General features: G+C 34.7%; 1 protein-coding gene across 1 annotated transcript in view; it reads right to left on the reverse strand.

Moving 5' to 3' along the window:
- LOC149807252 (VWFA and cache domain-containing protein 1-like) overlaps window positions 1–23,702 on the reverse strand; it is a 133,919-nt gene that overhangs the window by 36,408 nt on the left and 73,809 nt on the right. The window contains exons 6-15 of the mRNA XM_089964066.1: window positions 18,939–19,083; window positions 14,526–14,661; window positions 13,069–13,152; window positions 10,061–10,198; window positions 7,639–7,739; window positions 6,772–6,904; window positions 5,902–6,051; window positions 3,951–4,074; window positions 1,885–1,984; window positions 709–787 (exon numbers count right to left, since the gene is read on the reverse strand). Of these exons, the coding sequence (XP_089820192.1) occupies window positions 709–787; window positions 1,885–1,984; window positions 3,951–4,074; window positions 5,902–6,051; window positions 6,772–6,904; window positions 7,639–7,739; window positions 10,061–10,198; window positions 13,069–13,152; window positions 14,526–14,661; window positions 18,939–19,083 (1,190 nt within the window). The remainder of the gene's footprint in view (window positions 1–708; window positions 788–1,884; window positions 1,985–3,950; window positions 4,075–5,901; window positions 6,052–6,771; window positions 6,905–7,638; window positions 7,740–10,060; window positions 10,199–13,068; window positions 13,153–14,525; window positions 14,662–18,938; window positions 19,084–23,702) is intronic.

A 23,702-nucleotide genomic window follows, 5' to 3' on the forward strand; every position in this document is an offset into this window, starting at 1 on the left:
CTTCTCATCATATTACATAATAATGTTTAAACACTTCTCATAATGAACAGAACTGATACAACATAAGCAATAATTACAATAATTTTCACTAAATAAGCTGTTTGTTTTTCTCCTGAAATGAAAGGGATTTAAAGCAGGTGCCAGTGATGGCTAATATTTTATTTTTTTACAACTACTGGGAAGAACCTGACATAAATAAGTTATTGGCATGTGAAAACTAAGGAAAAGTATACCACTACCACTGATTTCTGCACAGCTTTAAGTTCCTGCTTCCTGATCAACAGCAGAGCTATTGTCTTTTTAAATGAGACAATTGGTGTTATTTTGTGCATCATTTCTTAACAATAAAAACATGTGCCTACATCTGAATTCTGAAATAAATTAAATTAGTTATATGCTGAAGCACCGAGCCTCAAAAGGTCTCCACATTTTAAACAGTTAATCTATCCCCTGGCTTAAAAGGTCGTACTCATTCACTGACTTAATGTTGGATCATTAAAGCTCCAGATTTTTCAAGTCTATCAGAAATTGACTGACCCCGTTTTTGTTTCTGTTCATCAGTCAGGACAAAAAGATATGTAACCACTCAATTCTGATATTGGTATTTATGGTACATGAATGCTGGCATGCCTATATTATAAAAAAAAACATTGTTTTTCAGACGTACTTTATCGTTTATATACAAAACATTTATGAGCTGTTGCTTACATTGAATATTTTCCAGGTTTCTGAACATTTCAACTTCTTCCAGGATTTTAATCACCAACACATATGGTGTGTTCTCAACCTGCAACAAAAATGTGTTTTAAGTGAAATGAACATGGCAAAATGCTATAGAAATTTGGACAGGTTCTGTATAAAAATCCAGATTCATAGCTGTTAAGCTTATAGTAAACATCATACAGGTCATGTAAGACATTCAGCACTGATTATTTCAGTAATGGGTGATATTTTTTAGAATTTGATTCTGCACACATTTGTATAGTAATTATTCGCTTTATCTGGATCCTCATACATCCATTTTACTATAGAAGGTTATTATTTAGACATTAGAGCAGTACATACAGCAAAATCGAGTGTGTGGTCATATTTGGATGAGACCAACTTACAGATGTGATCCAGTACAATCTTGTTGCATCACAATGAAAACTATGCATGTTGATAAACAAATTTTGTACTACCCTATACTGTAATGAATAGACTCTGCTTTTTTCTTGAAATAGTTGAATACATGGCCACCATTGTAAAGGTCCATAGAAATTGATAATTTTCATCTGGAAGTTATTTGATAACAGTTAAGGTGATGATCATTCAATAATCAGAATTGAATAGACTTTAGTTAAGCAAAATTAGTATTATATTTTTGAAACAACAATTTATATTAATTTTAGTACATGCACATACATAACCTGCATGACTTTTAATATAACAACTATCATCAAATACCATTTTCTTGCCAAATGCTTCCAATCAGACATCTAACCAGAAGACCCAATTAAACTTTGATAGAAGATTGGGCAAGTACTAAAGTTGCATATGACAGAAAATGGTGAAAGCAGTTGTTGCATGGGGTGGAGAAAATAACCAATTCTTTAACCAATCAACATTATTATCAAAATAAAAGCAGTATTTGCCTTTAAGGTGCTATTTCAACAAAAGTCATCTAAAAATCTAACAGCTATCTTGAGATTTTCTGTACAACAGGTCAATAAACATTATACATTACAACATTCAAAGGAATACAAGGTCAAAGAAATGTACACAATTTCAAGTTTGTGAACTCTAGACAGAAGCTACAATTCAAACTGCTTCCCAATTTCAGCTGCAAGTTAATTCAACCCATATCACATTTGTTCTCAATGAATTTTTTTCCATTACACTCACCTTTTTCCAGATGTACTTGGCATAGAAAACTGTCCCTTCTTTAGAATTTGAGCTGTTAGCAGGCTTTTGTAGCATCAGGGTGTCTTCCCCTTCCTCTAGCCTAAAACAAAAATTTCAAACTAATATACACTGATGGAACTTCAAATACATAACATTTTCAAACTTCTGTGGGAAAACTTAATTTGAAAACATCAAAAAGTAGCAGCAAGAATGATTTTAAATATCTTTATTACCAATTAACAAATTAAGAATGTGTTGAAAATATGGTGATTTGTGTATTATTAATTAGAATACATGTCCAACAAAAGCTATGAGCAAAGGACGCATGGCAATTGGCAACCACTCATTATAATTTTACTCCATCGGTACTTAAACAATTTTTGTGAAACCATTGTTTTGAGAAGGTAGGCATTCGGGGACTATGAAACCTCTAAAAGATGACATGGAATGCTTGAAATTCCAACTCTGCATGGACTTATCAATACAAGCAACATCCCCTATGAAACCAATCAACCAAGGTCATAACTGGTCAAAATGGACCAGATACATGAAAGACATCTAAGTGTATTAAATGATCTTCATATTGAATTGCATCATAATATGCAGCATGGTTCATGTGCTAAGATGAGTTTACTCGGCATTCAATGCAAGGATATGAAGCTGACTGACAAGGGCCACAACTCTAAAAAAAACTGTGCGAATGTGACAAAACCCATAAAAGGCACATCTAGGTCTACTACAGGACAATGTTCTTGCCAAATTAAACTAGAATATGGCAAATGATTTTTGGGCTATGTCGATGAGACAAGGTATATTAAGATGTACAAGACGGTTTTCATAACAAATTGCATTAGACTATGATGATTGTTCTTGAGCCATGCCAACAGCAAGGTACATCCCATGTGAAGATACAAAGTAATTAGTCAAGGGATATAACAGACACATCTAGGTCTATCAGACAAAATTTATAAAAAACTGCATAAGGATATCTATATAATAGCTTCAATCTATATTTATCAACACTGTTGCCTGTCAAGCTGAATTTAATCACAATATGTCATGATGGTCATATATGATAAATTCACTAGAGGAACATCAAAATCTTTCAGCCTTAAACAAAATTTCCCCGTCAAATAAAGTCAACTTCAATCTTAATGAACACAGGCAAAACTGATTTTTCTTTTCATCATAACTAAAGATTCTTTCATTCCTGAAATTCATCCTTTTTTTTACTACAAACTTTCTTATGAAATCATGAATCACGAAACAAATATTGATTAGAAATAACTAACAGAAGAACATACCCTACAAACAAGTTTAATTGTAAATAATGAATTATGAGGTGAAAGAATTTTTGTACTGCTTCACTGCTCATGGTAGTCCATGCTCCATTATGCCGTCACAAATAGGCATGCACATTTACCTGTTCATATTCCTTTTCCCCAGTAGATAACCAATGATATCAGGCATGATCAATGGGCTCATTTATAAACTTGACATAATATCTATTTTGCATATTTGCCACTGTAATTTATTTATATTTCATGTCACACTGATATCAAAAAAACAATTTTCTTTGCAATGGAAATAAAGAAACTGGAAAACAACACTGTATTTCCTAATGTTCCAATTAGTTTTTAAATTCAAGATTGATTGTACTTATTAATTACATCTGCTGCAAAATAGCTAAATGAGATATTCCAGTACCTAATTTTTCACACAACTTGGTTTCAGATTTTGTTAGAACGCTCTGAACTCTAATTTTATGAACATCTTGCAGCTTAAAAATTATTTCAGGATAACAATGGTTGAATAAATAACTTCATAGTTCACTTTAATTTTTTATACATGACAAAGATAATAATTTCAAAAAATCAAAACTGCAAACTTTTGTTCAAGAATTTCTTGCAATAAATTAATTTATCAAGGAATGATTTTGAACAATTCTGAAACTGTTGTTCAATAAAAGTTATAAGTAATGTCAATTGTGAATCTCTGCAGTAACTGTCCATCAACCTAGGAAACATTAGTCAAAGGTAAAAAAAAATCCAACTGTGTGATGTTACCTAAGGATTTTACTGCGGATAGCAGCAAAACCTTGGACATTCTCGAAGTGCCAAATATCTGTGTGCATGGGCTGCTGTATGGTCTTGATGGGACGAGCAAAGGAGGGATGCATTATTGTGTAACCTGAAATATTCCAATAATGTACTGATGAACGCAATGATGGAAACATTCCAAATTTTACACGCTACTGGATTCTCTTTTAAATAGATCAACTGTTTCTCCCACAAAACAACAAACTGTACTAATTCTATATTTTGCAATTCTTTCAATTATAGCTGTTAATTCTTGAAAATTTATTGACATAAAGACTGAATTTTCTTTGTTTTTTTCTTCTAAATTTTACTCACAAAAAATGTGCTTGTTCTACATAACCTCATTCAAATTTTCACACTCAATCTGAGACAGCAGCTTGTTTTTGGTCGTTTCTTCTTGCAGTCATCTTTTTGTCTGCCCTGCCAAGAATTCAGTGCTAACCAAAAAGCAATGATACCATCATTTTTATAGATATAGGTAGCCTGTTCTGACTGAATAACATGTTTGTTAAAAGAAACAAACATCATATTGCATCTTCCTATAAGCCTATACATATCTGTACAGTCTTACTATGAACCAATGCATACATGTACAGTCTACTTTAAACCTATACATACATGTAGTCTTCCTTTAAGCCTATAAATACATGTACAGTCCACCTTTAAGCCTATACATACATGTATAGTCTACCTTTAAGCCTATACATACATGTACGCTCTACCTTTAAGCCTATACATACATGTACAGTCTACCTTTAAGCCTATACATACCTGAACAATCTTCCTTTAAGCCTATACATACTTGAACAATCTACCTGTAAGCCTATACATACATGTACAGTCTTCCTTTAAGCCTATACATACATGCACAGTCTACCTTTAAGCCTATATATACATGTACAGTCTTTCTTTAAGCCTATACATACCTGAACAATCTACCTTTAAGCCTATACATACATCTACAGTCTACCTTCAAGCATATACATACATGTACAGTCTTCCTTTAAGCCTATACTTAAATGTACAGTCTACCTTTAAGCCTATACATAGCAGTTAAGTCAGTAAGAATTAAGGCCCAAAGAGAATTAATGGTGCATATATTCTGCCAATTCCAGAACTCTGATTTCCTTCTTTTGGCCAAAATAATAACCAGAAGCATTAACAAATCTTCTTTCCTCTTACCTCTGTAACCATTTTCCCCTTATATACTTTCTCACTGGTTCTGTGTTCACCACCTTCTGACTGTATTCCTAATACCAGCCTATCATGTTGGTGCATAATTAGTTTTCTGCCCTTATATACTCACATAAAAAGGTTCCTGTTCAAAATGTATCCCATGATTCCCTCCCCCTTGGAATTTTGTTCATTCAATAAGCAGGATATCAAATTTTAAAAAATAATAATTCTGGAAAAACCAGAATGGTTGTCATCTCTGAAAATTGCTTCCATAATAAAAAGTATGATTGGATACAAACAGATGAAATCACTTTTTTATGCTATTATAGAGATGGCCTGATTGAAATGCTTTCTGTGCAAACTTTGATATTAAAACTCATATCCGACTTATAATGAAGTGTAGTACAATTTTACAATTAATGTACGCAGATGGTATTATTTTTTTTAAAACCTGTATATACTTACCTCCAGGAGCTGACAAGATTTGAAAATGTTCTTTACTTTTAAGTGGACTCTAAATTAATGAAGGTACCACATCCTGGGTATATGTAACAGAATTAGATCCTAACCTATTGTACAAGATAAAATTAATTTGAATTTTAGTTGATAAAACAGAATACCTTTTTGTAATTTCAAAATGTACATATAAAAAAATCATTTTTCTCATTTTCATTGTTGAAAATTTCAAGTTTCAAAATAGTGTAGTATAATTTAAATAGTAGCTCCGACAAATACTGCTTACCATCTGTGCTGACAAGGAATGCATATGTGTTATCTGTGTGAGTGAAATAGGTTATGTCTTGTGCCAGGTCCTCAACATGAAGGTCTACGCCCACTATTCCTATTGGGGAGCCATTATGAAGACAAGGCTGGCTGATACTCAGGGTTAAAGCTGCAGAAAATAATTGTACATTTAAAAGAAGTGATCAACAAACCAACAATTTTACATACACTAGCTTTTATCAATGCTACATATTTCAAGAAAAAATTTATCTTGTTTGACAGTTTGGAACAAGGTAAATATTTTCCTGGACCAGAAAAATTTATTTTTACTTGTCCAAAGTTTTACATAAACCGAAGTGCAATTTTAGATTTATTTGTAACATCATAAAATTTGCATTGTATGCAGGTATTTCAAGCCGTACTTAAGATAGGATGATTGTTAAAATTTCTGACATGTAAACTTATAGTATATTTTTTGAAGGTAAAGTATGATAAGAAATAACCAATACTTGGCAAGAAACAGTACCACAAAGGACCTCTATGATATAGAGAATTATAGGTGGAAAAAATTGTAATGTGAATTTTCATTAGACTGCAGAGAAATAAAATAGCATGTATTTACCATTACTTGCGATGTACTAAGTGTGCATATCTATTTTCAAAGTGTCTTCTGTAAATCAGATTTTACAAGACACAAATCTGTTTTTCTGTGAACAAAACCCACAAAATTACTGAAATGATGTTGAACAGAATAAATATGAAAACTAATTAATTCATTAATTCGTATTAAAAAGTATCTATTTAAACACATATACAATGGATAAGGTTTAAGGGAGATGTAACATAACAATGGTGGATGGGGCTCTGTTGCTAGGAAAAAAAATTTAACCTGAATCGGCAGCATCCAGGTATGGCAGAGAGAACACTGGGGCTTCATCTGCAGTCCTATTGAGTGGCAAGTAAAACCTACCCACTGACAGACCAAGATCACGGGTGTTATTGATTGCCAGCATCACACCTTTCTGCAAAAAAAATAAAAAGCAATAAATGCAGACTAAAAAGTGAAAAAACAAACTCACTTGTCTTAAAGCCAAAGTATGTTTTGCTAATTTCTTCTGTAGTACTGACCAAGACAATTGTAGTATGTCAGTTCTTTTAGGTGACTTCAACTATAATGACCATAAGATAGTATACAGTCTTGAGTTGTAACCGTCATTATGTTTATAAGCAGAAGTACACTTAAAAGCCCAAAATAACTGTCTAAGATGCTTGTAATATATGTCTATATAGCTTTTAATCTATGCAGCTTTTAAATATGGGTGTCTAAATAGTTTTTAATATGGTGTCTACATAGCTTTCTAAATAAGTTCCTCTTTAAAATGATAATGGCTTGCCTATGATTTCTTACACATCTCTACAATGTTTCAATCTGAGATATTTAAAATACTATTATTGGTGAATTATGTCAATGAACTCAACATTATTATTCCCATGAATTTCAATTTACACTTCAACAACATCTTTCTCTAGAAAATGGACACAGAGTACTGTGCAAAAGGACGTATTCATAAATTCTGATGATATCCTGAATTGCAATATTGTTGAAATGTGAGACAAACAATGTATTTCTCCTTACAAATTGTTCTTTGCATCTGATGTGAAGAACACCCATTCTGACCAGTTTCTTACTGAAAAGAAAGCATATTTCTTATTTAACAGAGAGCTAAACATGACACAGTGTAAAAGAGATTCTTACCAGAATTGGGGACCTGCTTCTCACTTGGATTTCATACTTTGCAAAGTTCTGGTCAGCAATGTCTTGAAGAAAACGCTTCTCATACATAATAGGTCTGTCATCTGGGAGAAAAAAAATTGCAACATCTTGCTTATTTTGTCAAAACACAATATAGTACGAGAAACATAATTAACACATCTCTCACATCTAAGATTTCATGAGACTCTGATGCTACTGAGAAAATGCATCAGAAATTTGAGAGTGATGATAGCAATTGAGTGAGGGAACGAGCGATCAAGTGAGTGAACGAATGGATGGTCATATAAAATCATTACTTAATTACAGTAAAACTTCTAACAGCCACTCTGGTTTTAAGACACCCCTCTAAAACAATACAAAATATCTAAGAACTAAATTAGTCCTTTTTATTTTAAAGACCTTATTACTGTGAACACATACGAATAACATACATGTAGACAGTTTCATCCTGATTTAAACAAAAGTCTTTCAGTTGTAAAAGGTTATAAATAACTTCATTACAATAGGTCTAAATGCTCTCTGTCTAAACTAATCTATTACAATATAAATGTACATTAGTCTGAAATAATACCTGTATACAGATCTATTGCTCTTCTAAAATTATTAAAAGCATAATTGTACAGGACAACTGATATGTTGTAATAAGGATGAAAAGATATTTACATATGCTTGACAGTGAGGTATTCAGACAACCAAATGATGACATCGATAGCTCATTTATACAAACTTATCATCAATCACAATGAGGTATTCACACAGCCATGTTATGACAATAATAGTTCCTTTATACAAACTTATCATCAATCACAATGAGATATTAACACAACCATGTGATGACAATGACAGTTCCTTTATACAAACTTACCAGCAATGACAGTGAGGTTTCACACAACCATGTGATAATCATCATGGCTCATTTATACAAACTTACCATCAATGACAATGAGGTATTCACACAACCATGTAATGATCATCATGGCTCATTTATACAAACTTACCATCAATGACAATGAGGCAGTGACAACATTGTGATGATCATCATGGCTCATTTATACAAACTTACCATCAATGACAATGAGGTATTCACACAACCATGTAATGATCATCATGGCTCATTTATACAAACTTACCATCAATGATAATGAGGTATTCATGCAACCATGTAATGATCATCATGGCTCATTTATACAAACTTACCATCAATGACAATGAGGTAGTCACACAACACTGTGATGATCATCACGGCTCATTTATACAAACTTACCATTGATGAAAATGAGGTAGTCACACAACATTGTGATGATCATCATGGCTCATTTATACAAACTTACCATCAATGACAATGAGGTAGTCACACAACCATGTGATGATCATCATGGCTCATTTATACAAACTTACCATTGATGAAAATGAGGTAGTCACACAACATTGTGATGATCATCATGGCTCATTTATACAAACTTACCATCAATGACAATGAGGTAGTCACACAACCATGTAATGATCATCATGGCTCATTTATACAAACTTACCATCAATGATAATGAGGTATTCATGCAACCATGTAATGATCATCATGGCTCATTTATACAAACTTACCATCAATGACAATGAGGTAGTCACACAACCATGTGATGATCATCATGGCTCATTTATACAAACTTACCATCAATGACAATGAGGTAGTCACACAACCATGTGATGATCATCATGGCTCATTTATACAAACATACCATCAATGACAATGAGGTAGTCACACAACCATGTGATGATAATCATGGCTCATTTATACAAACTTACCATTGATAAAAATGAGGTAGTCACACAACCATGTGATGATCATCATGGCTCATTTATACAAACTTACCATCAATGACAATGAGGTAGTCACACAACCATGTGATGATAATCATGGCTCATTTATACAAACTTACCATTGATAAAAATGAGGTAGTCACACAACATTGTGATGATCATCATGGCTCATTTATACAAACTTACCATTGATGAAAATGAGGTAGTCACACGACATTGTGATGATCATCATGGCTCATTTATACAAACTTACCATTGATAAAAATGAGGTGGTCACACAACCATGTGATGATCATCATGGCTCATTTATACAAACTTACCATCAATGACAATGAGGTAGTCACACAACCATGTGATGATCATCATGGCTCATTTATACAAACTTACCATCAATGACAATGAGGTAGTCACACAACCATGTGATGATCATCATGGCTCATTTATACAAACTTACCATCAATGACAATGAGGTAGTCACACAACCATGTGATGATCATCATGGCTCATTTATACAAACTTACCATTGATAAAAATGAGGTAGTCACACAACCATGTGATGATCATCATGGCTCATTTATACAAAACTTACCATCAATGACAGCATATGTATTGATGATGACCTTGAATCCAGTTCGACTGTTATGTGTAGCTATGGTTTCCATCACCTCCCGTGCCTCAGGAAGAGAGTTTAGCAGACCACGGCTGATATAGATTATCATTGCCTCACCTGTGTAAAATAATTATTATGTGATAATGAAATGTTAAAAACCATAAAGTGTATGTAGAACAGAGCATGAAGTGAATCTTGGAAAATATTTACAATCAATGCCATATTAAAACACCAATAAATATCTCTAAAGACAAAAAACTACTCTGACAAATCCCAATATCCTCTGTTTATGACTCTGAATTACATCAACAGTATTCATCACCATATAAAAAGTTTGAAATTTATCTATCTTCCTCAGTTTTCACATTAAAGGGATGTACAAATAATTCTATGGAGAGTAGATATCCTTCAAAAGGACTGACTGTTTACTTTCTGAAAAGAATTTCAGGATTTCAAGACAATTTCTTTTCTGTAACTGCTGAATGTTTAAACTATCTCCATTATCTGATCAATAAGATTTTAAAATTGGCCAAAGCAGCAGCCACATTGGATGTAAAATTGGAACCATTTTCACTGAGGGCAAACTAGACACTATTCAAAGACTTCTGGTGAAAACTTATGCTGATATGGACATCATCCTGGAGAATTTGAGACAAGATTTTCAATATGATCATTATGGCTGCCATATTTGAGGTCAGATCGGTATCAGTTTCATTTAAGACCAACTATCTGTCATAATTATTCTGGTGAAAACAACAGGTCAATATAGGAATAACAATGACAAGATTTTCAATATGGCTTCCACTGTGGCACACCAGATGTCAAATTGGCACCATAATCATTTAGTACCAACATTGACTTCATTGGAAATCTTCTGATGAATGCTGATGTGACTTTCCATCCAGGAGGTGTAATAATAAGATTTTCAAGATGGCAACTATGGAGGCCACACTGGACATAAGATTGGCACAATTTTTATTTAAAAAATACTAGACTTGATAAGAAGCTTTCCTGTAAAAACTCCATACTGCTTTGACTTTCTAATCAGGATGAGTGTCAATAAGATTTTCAGGATGGCTGCTGTAAAAGCCATATTTGATCTCAGACCAGCACCATTTTCCCTTAGGAACAAACAGACATACAAATTCTTTAAGTGAAAATCCCATACAGATATGATCATCCATCCAGGTGGAGTAGTGATAAGATTTATGAGATGGCCACTGTTGTGGACAAGCTGGATGTCCAAGTCGCTGCATTTCATTCTGGACCAACTAAACATCATATGAAGTCCTCTAGTGAAAACCCCATGCCAATATGACGTTCTATCAGGAGTAGAAATAATAATTTTCAAGATGGCTGCCATGGTAACCACATTGGATTTTCGATTGGCACCATTTCATGCAGGACCAAGTAGACATAAAAGACTTTTACTGAGAAACCCAGCGTGATATGACCATTCATTCAAAAGAAGAAATGATAACAAGATTTTCAACATGGCTGTTGTAGTGGCCACACTGGATGCTGGAGATGAACCATTTTCTTTAAGGACAAAGCAGACTTCATAACAAGTCTTCTGGTGAAAGCCCGATGTCAATAGGACTCTCAGTTTAAGAGGAAAAACATTAACGAGGCTGTGGTGAAAAAATTGTATATCAGATCAGCATTTTTTTTTTCCATTTAGGACCAACAAGACATCTCATGAACACATTAACCCCTGGAGGTTTTTGTCATATTTGCCTGAAAATCAAGTAGGAAACACATTTTGAATGCTATTTCTGAATAGATCCAAAAACACCAAATCCTGGGTGATCTTTCAATAACATACTGCCTAGTTGTGTTAGAAACATCGTTCTTCATTGGCTATTTGGCTCGCACTTGAGCAGAAGGGTAAAAGTTGGAGTTCGTTTTTTCTTCTTTTTTTGCTAAACGGAGCCATTATTTTTGTATCGAGACCACTCTTTATTCCAAATACCCATCTTATCCTACTTTCTGCAAAGGCTCATCTATCTGTTTGCAGTTCATACCGGTTTGCCTTAGATCTGAGACCAAAAAGTCTAAAATCCAGACACAAAATCAGATTCTGACCACGGGCAAATTTTGTTGGAAAAAAGTCGGGTCCAAAAACTGAGTTTTGTTATCTGTATTTTGTAGTGCAACTAGATATTCCAGATTATTTGGTATCATTGTAGAGCTACATCTGTCTACCATTCTATAATACCACCCATTTTAGTGTATCATGCATGACCATGATGCTACAGAGCTCTGTAGTTGGCTACTACCTCCTGCCATGTTAACTCATCGCTAGGGGGTAATGTGTTAAGTCTTTTAATGTTGATTGAGCATTCATTTAGGAAGAGTAGTGATGTGTTTCAAAATGTCTGCTGCAGCAGCCATACTGGATGTCCAAGTGGAACCATTTTCATTTAGGACCAGCTCGACATCAGAAAAAGATTCTGATGAAAACCCTACAATGATATGACTTTCCATTCAGGAGGTATAGTGAACACAACATTTCCAAAATTACTACTATGGTGGCCATACTGGATGTCAGATCAACACCATTTTCAAATAGGACCAACTGAACATTATACGAAATGGCCATCCATTCAAAAGAAGTGATAAGATTTTCAAGATTGCTGCCATGGCAGTAATATTAAACATCTGAACAGTACCATTTTCATTTTAGCCCAACTAGACCATGGGATGAATGCATGTCTAAAGTTTCATTGCAATTCTCCATGTATTTTAGGAAGAGCAGTGATAACAAAGTTGTGCTAATGAATGAATGGGTAGCAGACAACGGATGAAAGACAGCAAGCAATCCTATAAGCTCTTCTGGTCTAAGGTCAGTATGGCTAAGAAGAATATAATTCCATTTCTGGCATAACTGTAAAATTTTCTGTTATCTACACCTCAATAATAATATTAGCATGTGAAACATGGCTACAGATTCTACCCATATTAAATCAGGAATCGTGAGAACTTACTCATGGAAGTAGTTCTCCCACGTAACAAAGTGTTTTCAATCATCTCAAAAGCTTTCTGGAACCCAAGTGAATGGTTCGTGGATGCTGCAGGAAAATAAACAATTACATTATTGGAAATTAAATAATCATTTCACCCTGGAAAATGGACTTATTACATTCTTTGGATATATTTAAAAGAATATTTACATAGATAAGGCTGAACTTAGTTTATAGAAATATATTAAGAATAAATATCAAATTATTAAATGATTTAATAAGCAAACTGTCATTTATTGAACTTAGTATTAAAATAAAATAAATTCTGACAAATGAAATTTGTAATTGTGTTTGATACAACAGTTCAATCTCAACACCGGCATTTTAAAAATATTTTTGTATCCATATTTCTTTTATAAAATTTAAAATCCAAATTAATATTCATATAGTACAGATTTCACACCAATGTATTCATGTGTACTTAAAATACAGCCAGAAATACTGGAAGGATATGCAATAACTTATCTATGCAGGCTTTAAACATACAAAATGAAAACTGATGGTTATTACTTTTGCATGTTTTTATGTGAAATGTAACAATGTACACCGTCTTGCTTGTTGATATTAACTGTAACAATGTGTGCTTCTTGCTTGCTGATATTAACTGCAACAATGTGTGCTTCTTGCTTGCTGATATTAACTGTAACAATGTGTACTTCTTGCTTGTTGATATTAACTGTAACAATGTGTGCTTTCTTGCCTGTTGATATTAACTGTAACAATCTGTACTGTCTTGCTTATTGATATTAAATGTAATAATGTATGTTGTCTTGCTAATTGATATTAAATGTAACAATATGTGCAGTCTTGCTTATGGAGAAACTCTGAATTGAATATGCACATGCAATGTGATATTTATGAACTATGAATATATATTACAGTGTTGGTACTGTTGGATATTGTAGACAAGAACAGCAGAATGAGTTTGTGTGCATTACTGAGCAGATCACATTATCCATCAGTACCAACATGCTTTCTGTATAGTATAACCTCATTTATTCATATTAAATTGTATCTGAATTTCTTTCACAAACCTAAAGTGAATACAAAAACAGGTTAGATGAGAAATCTTGTTCTAATTATTTTTATACATGAATCACACACAAGTATATAATACAGCATGAAGTGGTGATTGTACGTACTGTTATGCCATGATAGACTTGCTGTGATGTCATGTTATGCAGCAACAAAGTTAGTTGGATGTGTCCCTAATATCACCCATTAAGTGCTTGATTATTGATAATAAGTGGAAAATTGAAAGTATCATCCTACACAATGCATTAGTATTAGGAGTTCTGAAAATTGACTGGATCATCCTACACAATGCATTTGCATTAATAGTCCTAAAAATTGACTGGATCATAATACACAATGCATTTGCATTAGGAGTCCTGAACTGTGTATCTGATAAGCAGACTCACTATCCTCCTTTTTGAGATTTTTGACGAACTGGGTGAAGTAGAATTTGGCCTCATAGGTGACTGGAACCAGTGTGTTCCTCAAACAGGAGTCCTGCCGTGTGTAGCTGGCTTCTGAGGACAGACCAATTACTGCCACCTGAAATAATCCATAAATCAGAGTTGTTATTTCCTTAGTTTTACTTCCCTTTACAACACCAGTACTTATTACCAGCCATTCAAACTACTGCATGTCCATAAAACAGTCAGGATTATCCAATGTTATCAACTAAAATGATCAGCAGCAGAATAATATAGCTAGATGAGACATGCATCTGACTTCTGCTTTTGGTTATGCTATTAATCACAATAATGCATCTAGTGCAGAGCATTTTTTTTGTATGCTTCTTGCATGATAAAAACATACACAAGCTACATGAAAATTCCAACATAAGCACACATTTTCACCTTGGATTGGTGACAGTGATGCAATACAAACACAGTCACAAGCCTGGTGAAAAGTCCAACATACAGCATACATTTTCCCCTTGGAGTGGTGACAGTGATGCAATACAAACACAGTCACAAGCCTGGTGAAAAGTCCAACATTCAGCATACATTTTCACCTTTGACTGGCGAGTGATGCAATACAAACACAGACACAAATTATGTGAAAAGTCCAACATAAGCACACATTTTCTGGTGTTTGGTGACAGTGATGCAATACAAACACAGACACAAGATATGTGAAAAGTCCAACATGGAGCACACATTTTCACCTTTGGTGACAGTGATGCAATACACACAGACACTGGCTATGTGAAAAGTCCAACATACAGCACACATTTTCACCTTTAACTTGTGACAGTGATGCAGTACAAACACAGTCACAAGCCTGGTGAAAAGTCCAATATACAGTACACATTTTCACCACTGACTGGTGTTTGACTGGTGACAAAGATGCAATACAAACACAGACATAGGCCTAGTGAAAAGTCCAACATAGGGCACACATTTTCACCTTTGACTGGTGACAGTGAAACAATACAAACGCAAACACAAGCTATGTGAAAAGCCCAACTTACAGAACACATTTTCACCTTTAATTGGCAACAGTGATGCAATACTCTTACTCATGCAGGGGCTTGTCAAACAAGAGTTACCAGCGATGGGTAGATCACATAGGGGCCCATACTTTCTATAATTTGTTCAATTGTCAATTGGGCATTAAGCAGAACTTTTGTTGAAAAACAAACTTTGGAAAAGATGGACATTTAGGAACTATGCATTTTTTAAAAAGTGATATGGAATGCTGAAAGTTTAACTAGATAAATCTGCATAATAACTCTGACTGAATTGCAATAGTCTTTCATAAAGTTATGATGCATAAAATTACAAGAATGTGCAATCAGGGGCCATAACTCTTTCAATGGTAAATGTTAAACACTTGAAATTAAAATTCATTCAATTCTACATATCAAATCTGGTTGATATTCCACACAAAATTAGTAAAGTTCTGTCATGGATACAAAAGTTGGAAAGATGTGCAATAGGAGGCTTAAGTCCTGTAAATGATGTTGCAGTATGCTTGAAATCAAAGTCACTCAAATTATAATCAATTGGAATCACATTTCAAATCTGGTTGAAATCCAACAAATTTTGGTCAAGTTATCTAGGGAAACCAAAGTTAGGATGACAAACAATTGGGGGTCATAACTCTTGTAAAATGTGACTAAACCCATATAAGGCAATGCAAGTCATATCATACAATGGTCAAAATGCAACTAATTCCAAACTGCTTATAATACCACCCCTTCTGCAGCAGGAAAGTGCCCTTTTAAAAGGGATGACCATTCTAGATGGGGAACAGATATATGCAATAACTGCATATAAACCATTGTCATAAAGGTATTATTGTTATTGTTTGGGGTTTAACATCATTTCTCAGTCCAAGATAGGCTATATATGGCAGCTAGTATAACTGTTGGAGGAAGAATCCAGGATAACCCTCGTAAGAACCATTGACCCATAAGAAGCTACTGACAAAAATTCAAACATACAAAGGTATAAATAAAAACAATTAAAATATGTAATATTTTTATACAAATTCAAATGCATGTTCTGGAATTAATTTCATGTGATAAAAATTGCATTAATGTTAATCAAGTTCTATCCATTTCATTTTTCACAGGACACTCAATCTTTGTTTTAACTGAATTGCTTTCTTTTTTTTCAACAAAACTGAGAATGTCTGACAACCTTTTGCACTTTTGCAACAATTTATTCCTTCATCAGCAACAATACCATTGTGAAACTAATTTGTAGCTATTACATAAAATTCTGTATATACAAAAGAATTGTGCTCATTATGTGTCCAACAGGTTTTAGTCTGGTACCCTTTCAAGTATTAAGTGAGAAAAACCATGACAGCTAACATTACACTTTTAGTTTATGGCAACCCAGTCAGGCTGAATAATACGGTGCTTCTCAGCCACTAGATACAGCCAGCTTCGGCAGTAATAATATTTAGTCAATATCAAGTGTCAAAACCTAACATAGATCCTACAAGCCCATTGGATCAGTAACCTGGAAATGCTATTGGTCATGTCCATAACCAACTGACCCTGCATTTCATCATACAAGAAGACAAAATGAAGTCAATGACTCAATGGTAAATGTAGGCCGACATGAATATCAGCCCTTAGTAAGGTCATTTATGTAACAAAACACAGAAAATAAAGAAAACCAAAAACAAGATAGCTGTATTACATAGTTAAATTTATTAAATTCTGCTTAACATAGACACTGTTTCCTGACCATTACAAGGATGCTTACTGTGAATGTTGATCCAGATCCAGTTGTTTTCATTCGATGTGCTTCACTACTGGCTTCTTCAAGCCATCCAAATACCTCCACATGTTCATTTGGGAATAAGAAGCACCATGCCTCACCAGACATCAAATAAATGCATAAGAGTTTTTTAATGGAAGTCACAGGCTACAGAATGTAGACTTGATGCGAGTTATTTATATTCTCATCTCACCCTTATTTGTGAGTAATCATCAGAAACAATTCCTGCTATTCACATGGTTTTTATTATTTCTTTTAATATCTTATAATATACAATCTGTATATTGAATTTACTAACATTTCAGCTGGCCAGATAGACTGGCTGCTTATTTGTTTCCCCATTCTGGCACTGGACCAGCGGGTTAGCTGCAATTCCTTAAACTGTATACGGCAGTAAGGATAATCAGGTTACAAACCTCTTTATATGGATTCAACTTTTTCTGCATACTGGAACAAATGTCACAGTGTTGAATTTAATGATTAACAAATATTTGTGAGGTTCCATCTGTAATGTCAAGGAAATGTCAGCTCGTGAGGCATAAATGTGAGATTTTTGTAACTAATGGCCAGCAGTGTTTGAGAAAAGGCTATACTAGAGAGTTACGAAACAGAATCCATTTGGTGCTAAGTGATTATGGCCACAAAAAGCATGTTGTCACTGGTTGAGGCGGGGTGGCTGCCATTCAAGGAGGGCACTACCGTAGAAAGTCCATTTCATAAATTGTTTATACAGAGTTCTGCTTTACTTAAGTTTTAACACCAGATGGATAGCTATAATCCATCTCTAGGCTGAAGATGCTTTGAGAACAGGCTAAAATGAAAACCGTCCTTTCTGTTTTTGGATTCAACCGTTAGAGCTATAGCAGTTTTTTTCTCTAATGCATCAGTAACTAAAGCAACTATGGTGATTCCTTGTCAGTAGGTCTGATTGTACCATATGACAGGCTGAATTGAGTCAACAAGTCCAATTTTACTGTGTGACAGGCTGAATCAGGTCAGTAGGTCTGATTTTACTGTGTGACATGCTGAATTAGGTCAGTAAGTCTGATTTTATTCTGTGACAAACGGAATCATACCAGTAGGTCTGATTTTACTGTGTTACAGGCTGAATCATGCCAGTAGGACTGATTTTATTGTGACAGGCTGAATCATGCCAGTAGGTCTGATTTTACTGTGTGACAGGCTGATCGTTGTTGTTGTTGTTGTAGGGTTTAATGCCATTTTTCAGCACAAGATAGGCTATACATGGCGGCCAGTATAAATGATGGAGGAAGAACCCGGGAAACCCCCAGAAAGAACCACCAACCCACGAGAAGCTACTGGCAAGCTTTCTCACATAACCACATCAGCCGAATCCAAGACTCGAACTCACGCAGACAGAGGTGAGATGGCAGTGATCTGTAACGGTGAGCGCTTTAGAACACTCGGCCACTCGGGGCCCCCTGTGACAGGATGAATCTTGTCATATGTAATAATCATATTTATAGCATTACATACTGTCTTTCTTCTGAATTCAGTTGAATTCAGTTTTCTTATTTGTTGTGCCACAATCTAATAAGTGACTCATCATCAAGGGAGCTAACTAACCTTGTCTCCTTCAGTAAAGGAGGTAATCAGCTGCTGGGCAATACTCTTGGCTGTGTGAAGCTGGTTTATGCTCATAGAGTTGCCATGGTCCACCAAAATCACCACATGCTTCCCTCTAGGTTGCATGGTGGCCACAAACACATCCCTGAAATAAAAAAAGGGAAAAACAGTTATGGCTCTTTAATCCCTTTCAAGAAAATCTTAAGAACAATCAGCATTAATGGGACAGGTTATGAATTAGACAGATGTGACATAATGTATAATGACATCATGCCTAAAAATAACTAATATTGGCAGTATTTTAAACCCTATGAACAAACTTTGTAACATGGCTAAATTTTAATATGTAGAGTTAACTGAAATTGATGTTCTCTACACATAATTACTTTACAGCCTAATAGAAAATCTTTCTTTTATAGAAATCATTGGGTTTAAAATGTCATCACCCTACAAGGTGAAATCGAAGAAAATGTACAGCCTTTATTTCAGTATTTTGCCCCATAATACATACAAAAATGATCACAATATCAAAGTGCAATACACTTCTTATAGTATAACCATCTGATATTAAGTGGATGTTTTTGTCTAGCTAATAAATAAATAAATTGTGGGCTTTGACATGACATCAAGCTATAGAATTATATTAAGATTCAATGGCATACCAACATTTATCTTAATACTGTTGATCTCTAATATCTTGGTAATTTTAAAAATGCATAGTGTCTGTCATGAATTAATAGTAAATTATTCTGGAACAGAAGTTACAAAAACTCCCTGAAGCAATGTCACCTTCATTATCTACCAGCATCAACATTAAGTTCATGACAAGAAAATCTAAATATAGAAAAGTCCAGAGGATTGTAATGAGGTAATCCCCTGCATAAATATTTCTAAATAGTCTGTGATGACTTGAATTCTTTATAATAAATCAATCTAGTGACTGATTTAGCTTCTCATACCAATCTGGCTACATGCACTCTTCTTCATATCTGAAGAAGTAAATGCATGAAAAGTCTTCATTTGTGCATATGTTTGTCACCAAATTCTATAAAATATGTAAATCACTTGTCTCCCCAAATTCTATAAAACCTGTTTATTTTTTTATCTAATAAATCTGGTTAATATTCATCTTTGAGTGTTATTTTATACACATCAATATTTTATACACACTGATATTAGTGTTACTTTTCACACATTGATATGAGCAGATCAACACATTGCAGAGTCTAAGACATAATTCATTGTAAGCATCACTTTGTGTACACTCCAATTTTGTTTAGTTTGTCCGTAACAACATATTGTGTTGCATACTAAGTCTTGTGGGTAAACGACATCAAATTCTGTTAGTGCAACAAGGTGAATTTGTAACCTGCCCTATCTAACTCGATTTGTACTGTCCAGTGGCCTTAAGTGCTGAGGTAGATTTGCAATTTTAATCGCAAAGAGCATGAATCCATGCGAGAGAACAAAATACAGTACACCTTTACCATAACAAATGCTTTTAGTCTGCATAAAGTGTTATAAAGTGTTGATTATAATCATGTGTCTGCTATGGCACAATCTTCTATATCAGAATTTATGTTAGATTTGTCTGTAGGGTTTAAGGCGTTGCCCAAGCTGGCTACTCTTAGGCATCAGGTCATTTATGCGTTGCACCACAGCTGCCTAATTCATAACCTGCCCAATTTACTTCTTTTCTTGTCATTGTAACAGAGCTTAACATTTGGACTGCAAAAGTATTCTTGAATTATTGCTGTTCAAGTCAGCACAGTCAAACCTGCTATAACAGTCACTTCTGTAAGAGAGCCACCATTAATGGACTGCCATATTTTTAAAGACCCAACATAATACATTTGATATAAATAAAATTAACCCATATAATGATCTCCTCCATATTATAGTCAATTTTAGCCAGTCCCTAAAGTGGTTCTTTTATACTAGTGTCACTGTAGTTGTTGTACATGTCATTCATATATACTTGCTTATAAGACAAGTCCAGCTGCAAACTGCACAGACCCAGATCTGCCACTGCATAATGTAATGGCAGATTTGGGTCTGTGCAGTTTGTTGATCAGTAGAACAAACAACATAAAGCCTGATCTGCCGATGCATTATGCTGTGGTAGATAAGAATCTTCATCATTTGCAGTCTGACTCAACTTATGAGCAAGTACATATGGTAATTCTTTCCCCTCTTAGAATAACAAGCTGTGCAGGCAAACTAAACATATTATAGCTACTTAAAAGCAGACTCACAACAGTGTGGGAGCAGTCAATATTTACAGGGAGGGAAAGGTGTTATTGCAAATCAATCTGTCTAGAAATATTACCCCTACCTCAAACCAGACAATAATAATATCAAACCCTTTCAAGGAACTTATATTGTGACCTGTCTTCAATTTTGTACAAAGGATCCACAGTAGCTCAGCTGGTAGAGTGTCAGACTTGTAATCCAAGGGTGGCAGGTTCAGTACCTGCCCAGTCTAGCCAGGGTTTCATGCCTTTGTTTGTCCTTGCATAAGCCACTTAGCTCCTATTTCCTTGACATGTTATAACCAAAAGTAGTATTTAAAGTGCTGTTGAGAACAAACAAATCAACCGACCAGTCAGTGACAACAGTTTTGCACACACAAAAATGAAGCCATCATTTCTTAGAGCGCAAAAACTCATTCCCCACACATAAATTAAACTACTCGTATCCAGCTTTTTAAATAGTAACCACTCAATAGTTATTTCACAATAAAAAGTGAAATACTGCAAACATGTAGTTTTTAAACCCTAAAATATTTAAACAAAATGAAGTATCTCTTTGTAAAAATTTGAAGAAAGGAAAAGAAATCTGAGTTGGCTATGTAATCAAGCTGAAATATGTTATAAGCATTAGAGCTTAAAACAGGTAGCCACAAAACAGAACATAAGTTCCCCTAATCTCATTTTCCAAAAAAGTTCTCTAATACTACTTCCAACTGTGTCTGAATCAGCCTGCAATCTAAGGGGATATTACTTTACTCCTCAAGGTGAGAATGCAAGTTCTGTGCCAACATCATGTTCACACTCTCCAGACCTTCATCTCCCACCAGCTGGAAAATTCACCAGTTCTTTGTACAGTATGTAACAGAATATGTGGTCAGTGTTTCATGAAATTAGTTTCAAGCATTACATCAGATCTTTATCAATTATGCATTTGTCTGACACAGACTCCTTTACCAATGAAATTATCTTTCTTGCTCTTGAATGTGTATCAGAGTAAAATTCCTAACCTTGCCAAATCATTATCATACTCAGCATGAGCATGATTTGGCAAAACCAGGAATGTTAAGCTACCCTGTCCTAATAGTATGCCATAATGACCACAAGACACATATGTAAAAATCAAGCTTTTTCTAAATAAAAAAAGCAGTTAAAATGTGATAATATCAACTCTTTTTTGTTGCTGACGTATATGTGTGATTTGGATTTTTAATGTAGCTTTAACAATTTGCAGTCATAATCATGACGACGTCTGCAGTGTGGCAGTTTGTAGTGATGTCTAGCATTGGGGCATCATGCCACAGACATGTAGCATTATGTCCCACCCAGGCCGACCAGTCCTAACACTAACCTCTGAATGCTTAGTGCCAAGTGAGGCAGCTGTTAGTACCATTTTTTAGAAGTTTATTTCTTTAGGACATATGTATCATTCACTTGAATATTTGAGTGTGCATGATTAGGATATTTAATATAGTTTTTAAAAAAATCAGTCATATTGCTATGATGTCTGCATTGTGGCAGTTTATATTCATGCAGCATCATGCTGCAGATATGTAACATGATGTCCCACCCAGTCACATTATACTGACACCAGGCCGACCAGTCCTAACAGTAACTTCTAATTGCTGGGCACCTAGCGAGGCCATAACACAAAATCCATTGTATTTAGGTCCTCTCATTATGATGGTCTGTATTAAGTGTTCCAAAATGCCATTGTATAATTGTGATTTCTGGATATTTGATTGCTAACCATTCACAGCCTTAGGCGGAATTGCTACAAAATTATATTAAATGCTGATGTTTATCATATGGGCAACTTGTGTACAAAGCTTGATGACTACCCACCCACCACCACTGGAAATGTACTACAAAATCACTTGCCTCTTGCTGATGTTTATCACATGGGCAACTTATGAACAAAGCTTGATGACTTTCCACCCATCACCAAAGGGAAATGCAAAACAAAAACTTATCCCACTGCATTAGTGACTGGTGTACAAAGTTTGGTGACTTTCCAGCCAGTTGTTTAGGAAGAGAAAGAGCTATTGACAGACACATGATCCAGTGGAGGTTATCACAATACCCACCCAGCCCATAACAGGCTGGAGACAATAAATGAATCTTCATCTGCCCAGTGCATATGCCATCTAAATTCATTTTCTGCGCAACAGAAGGAGTGCCAAATTAAAAGAATTCAAATTCTTCTGCAGCAACGAATAATATTCGTCATCAAAAATCAAACAGATCTTGTAGAGATCTTCTATCCATATAACTACTGTAGACAATGCTGACCATGTCTGTGTCAAATGGAGAGCTGTAGATGATGCTGACCCTGTGTGTCCAATGGAGAGCTGTAGACAATGCTGACCCTGTGTCCAATGGAGAGCTGTAGACAATGCTGACCATGTCTGTGCCTAATGGAGAGCTGTAGACAATGCTGATCCTGTCCATGTCCAATGGAGAGCTGTAGACAATGCTGACCATGTCTGTGTCAAATGGAGAGCTGTAGACAATG

Source organism: Sinohyriopsis cumingii, chromosome 1 (assembly GCF_028554795.1).
Source record: "Sinohyriopsis cumingii isolate HCF-2022 chromosome 1, ASM2855479v2, whole genome shotgun sequence".
Taxonomy (NCBI): domain Eukaryota; kingdom Metazoa; phylum Mollusca; class Bivalvia; order Unionida; family Unionidae; genus Sinohyriopsis; species Sinohyriopsis cumingii.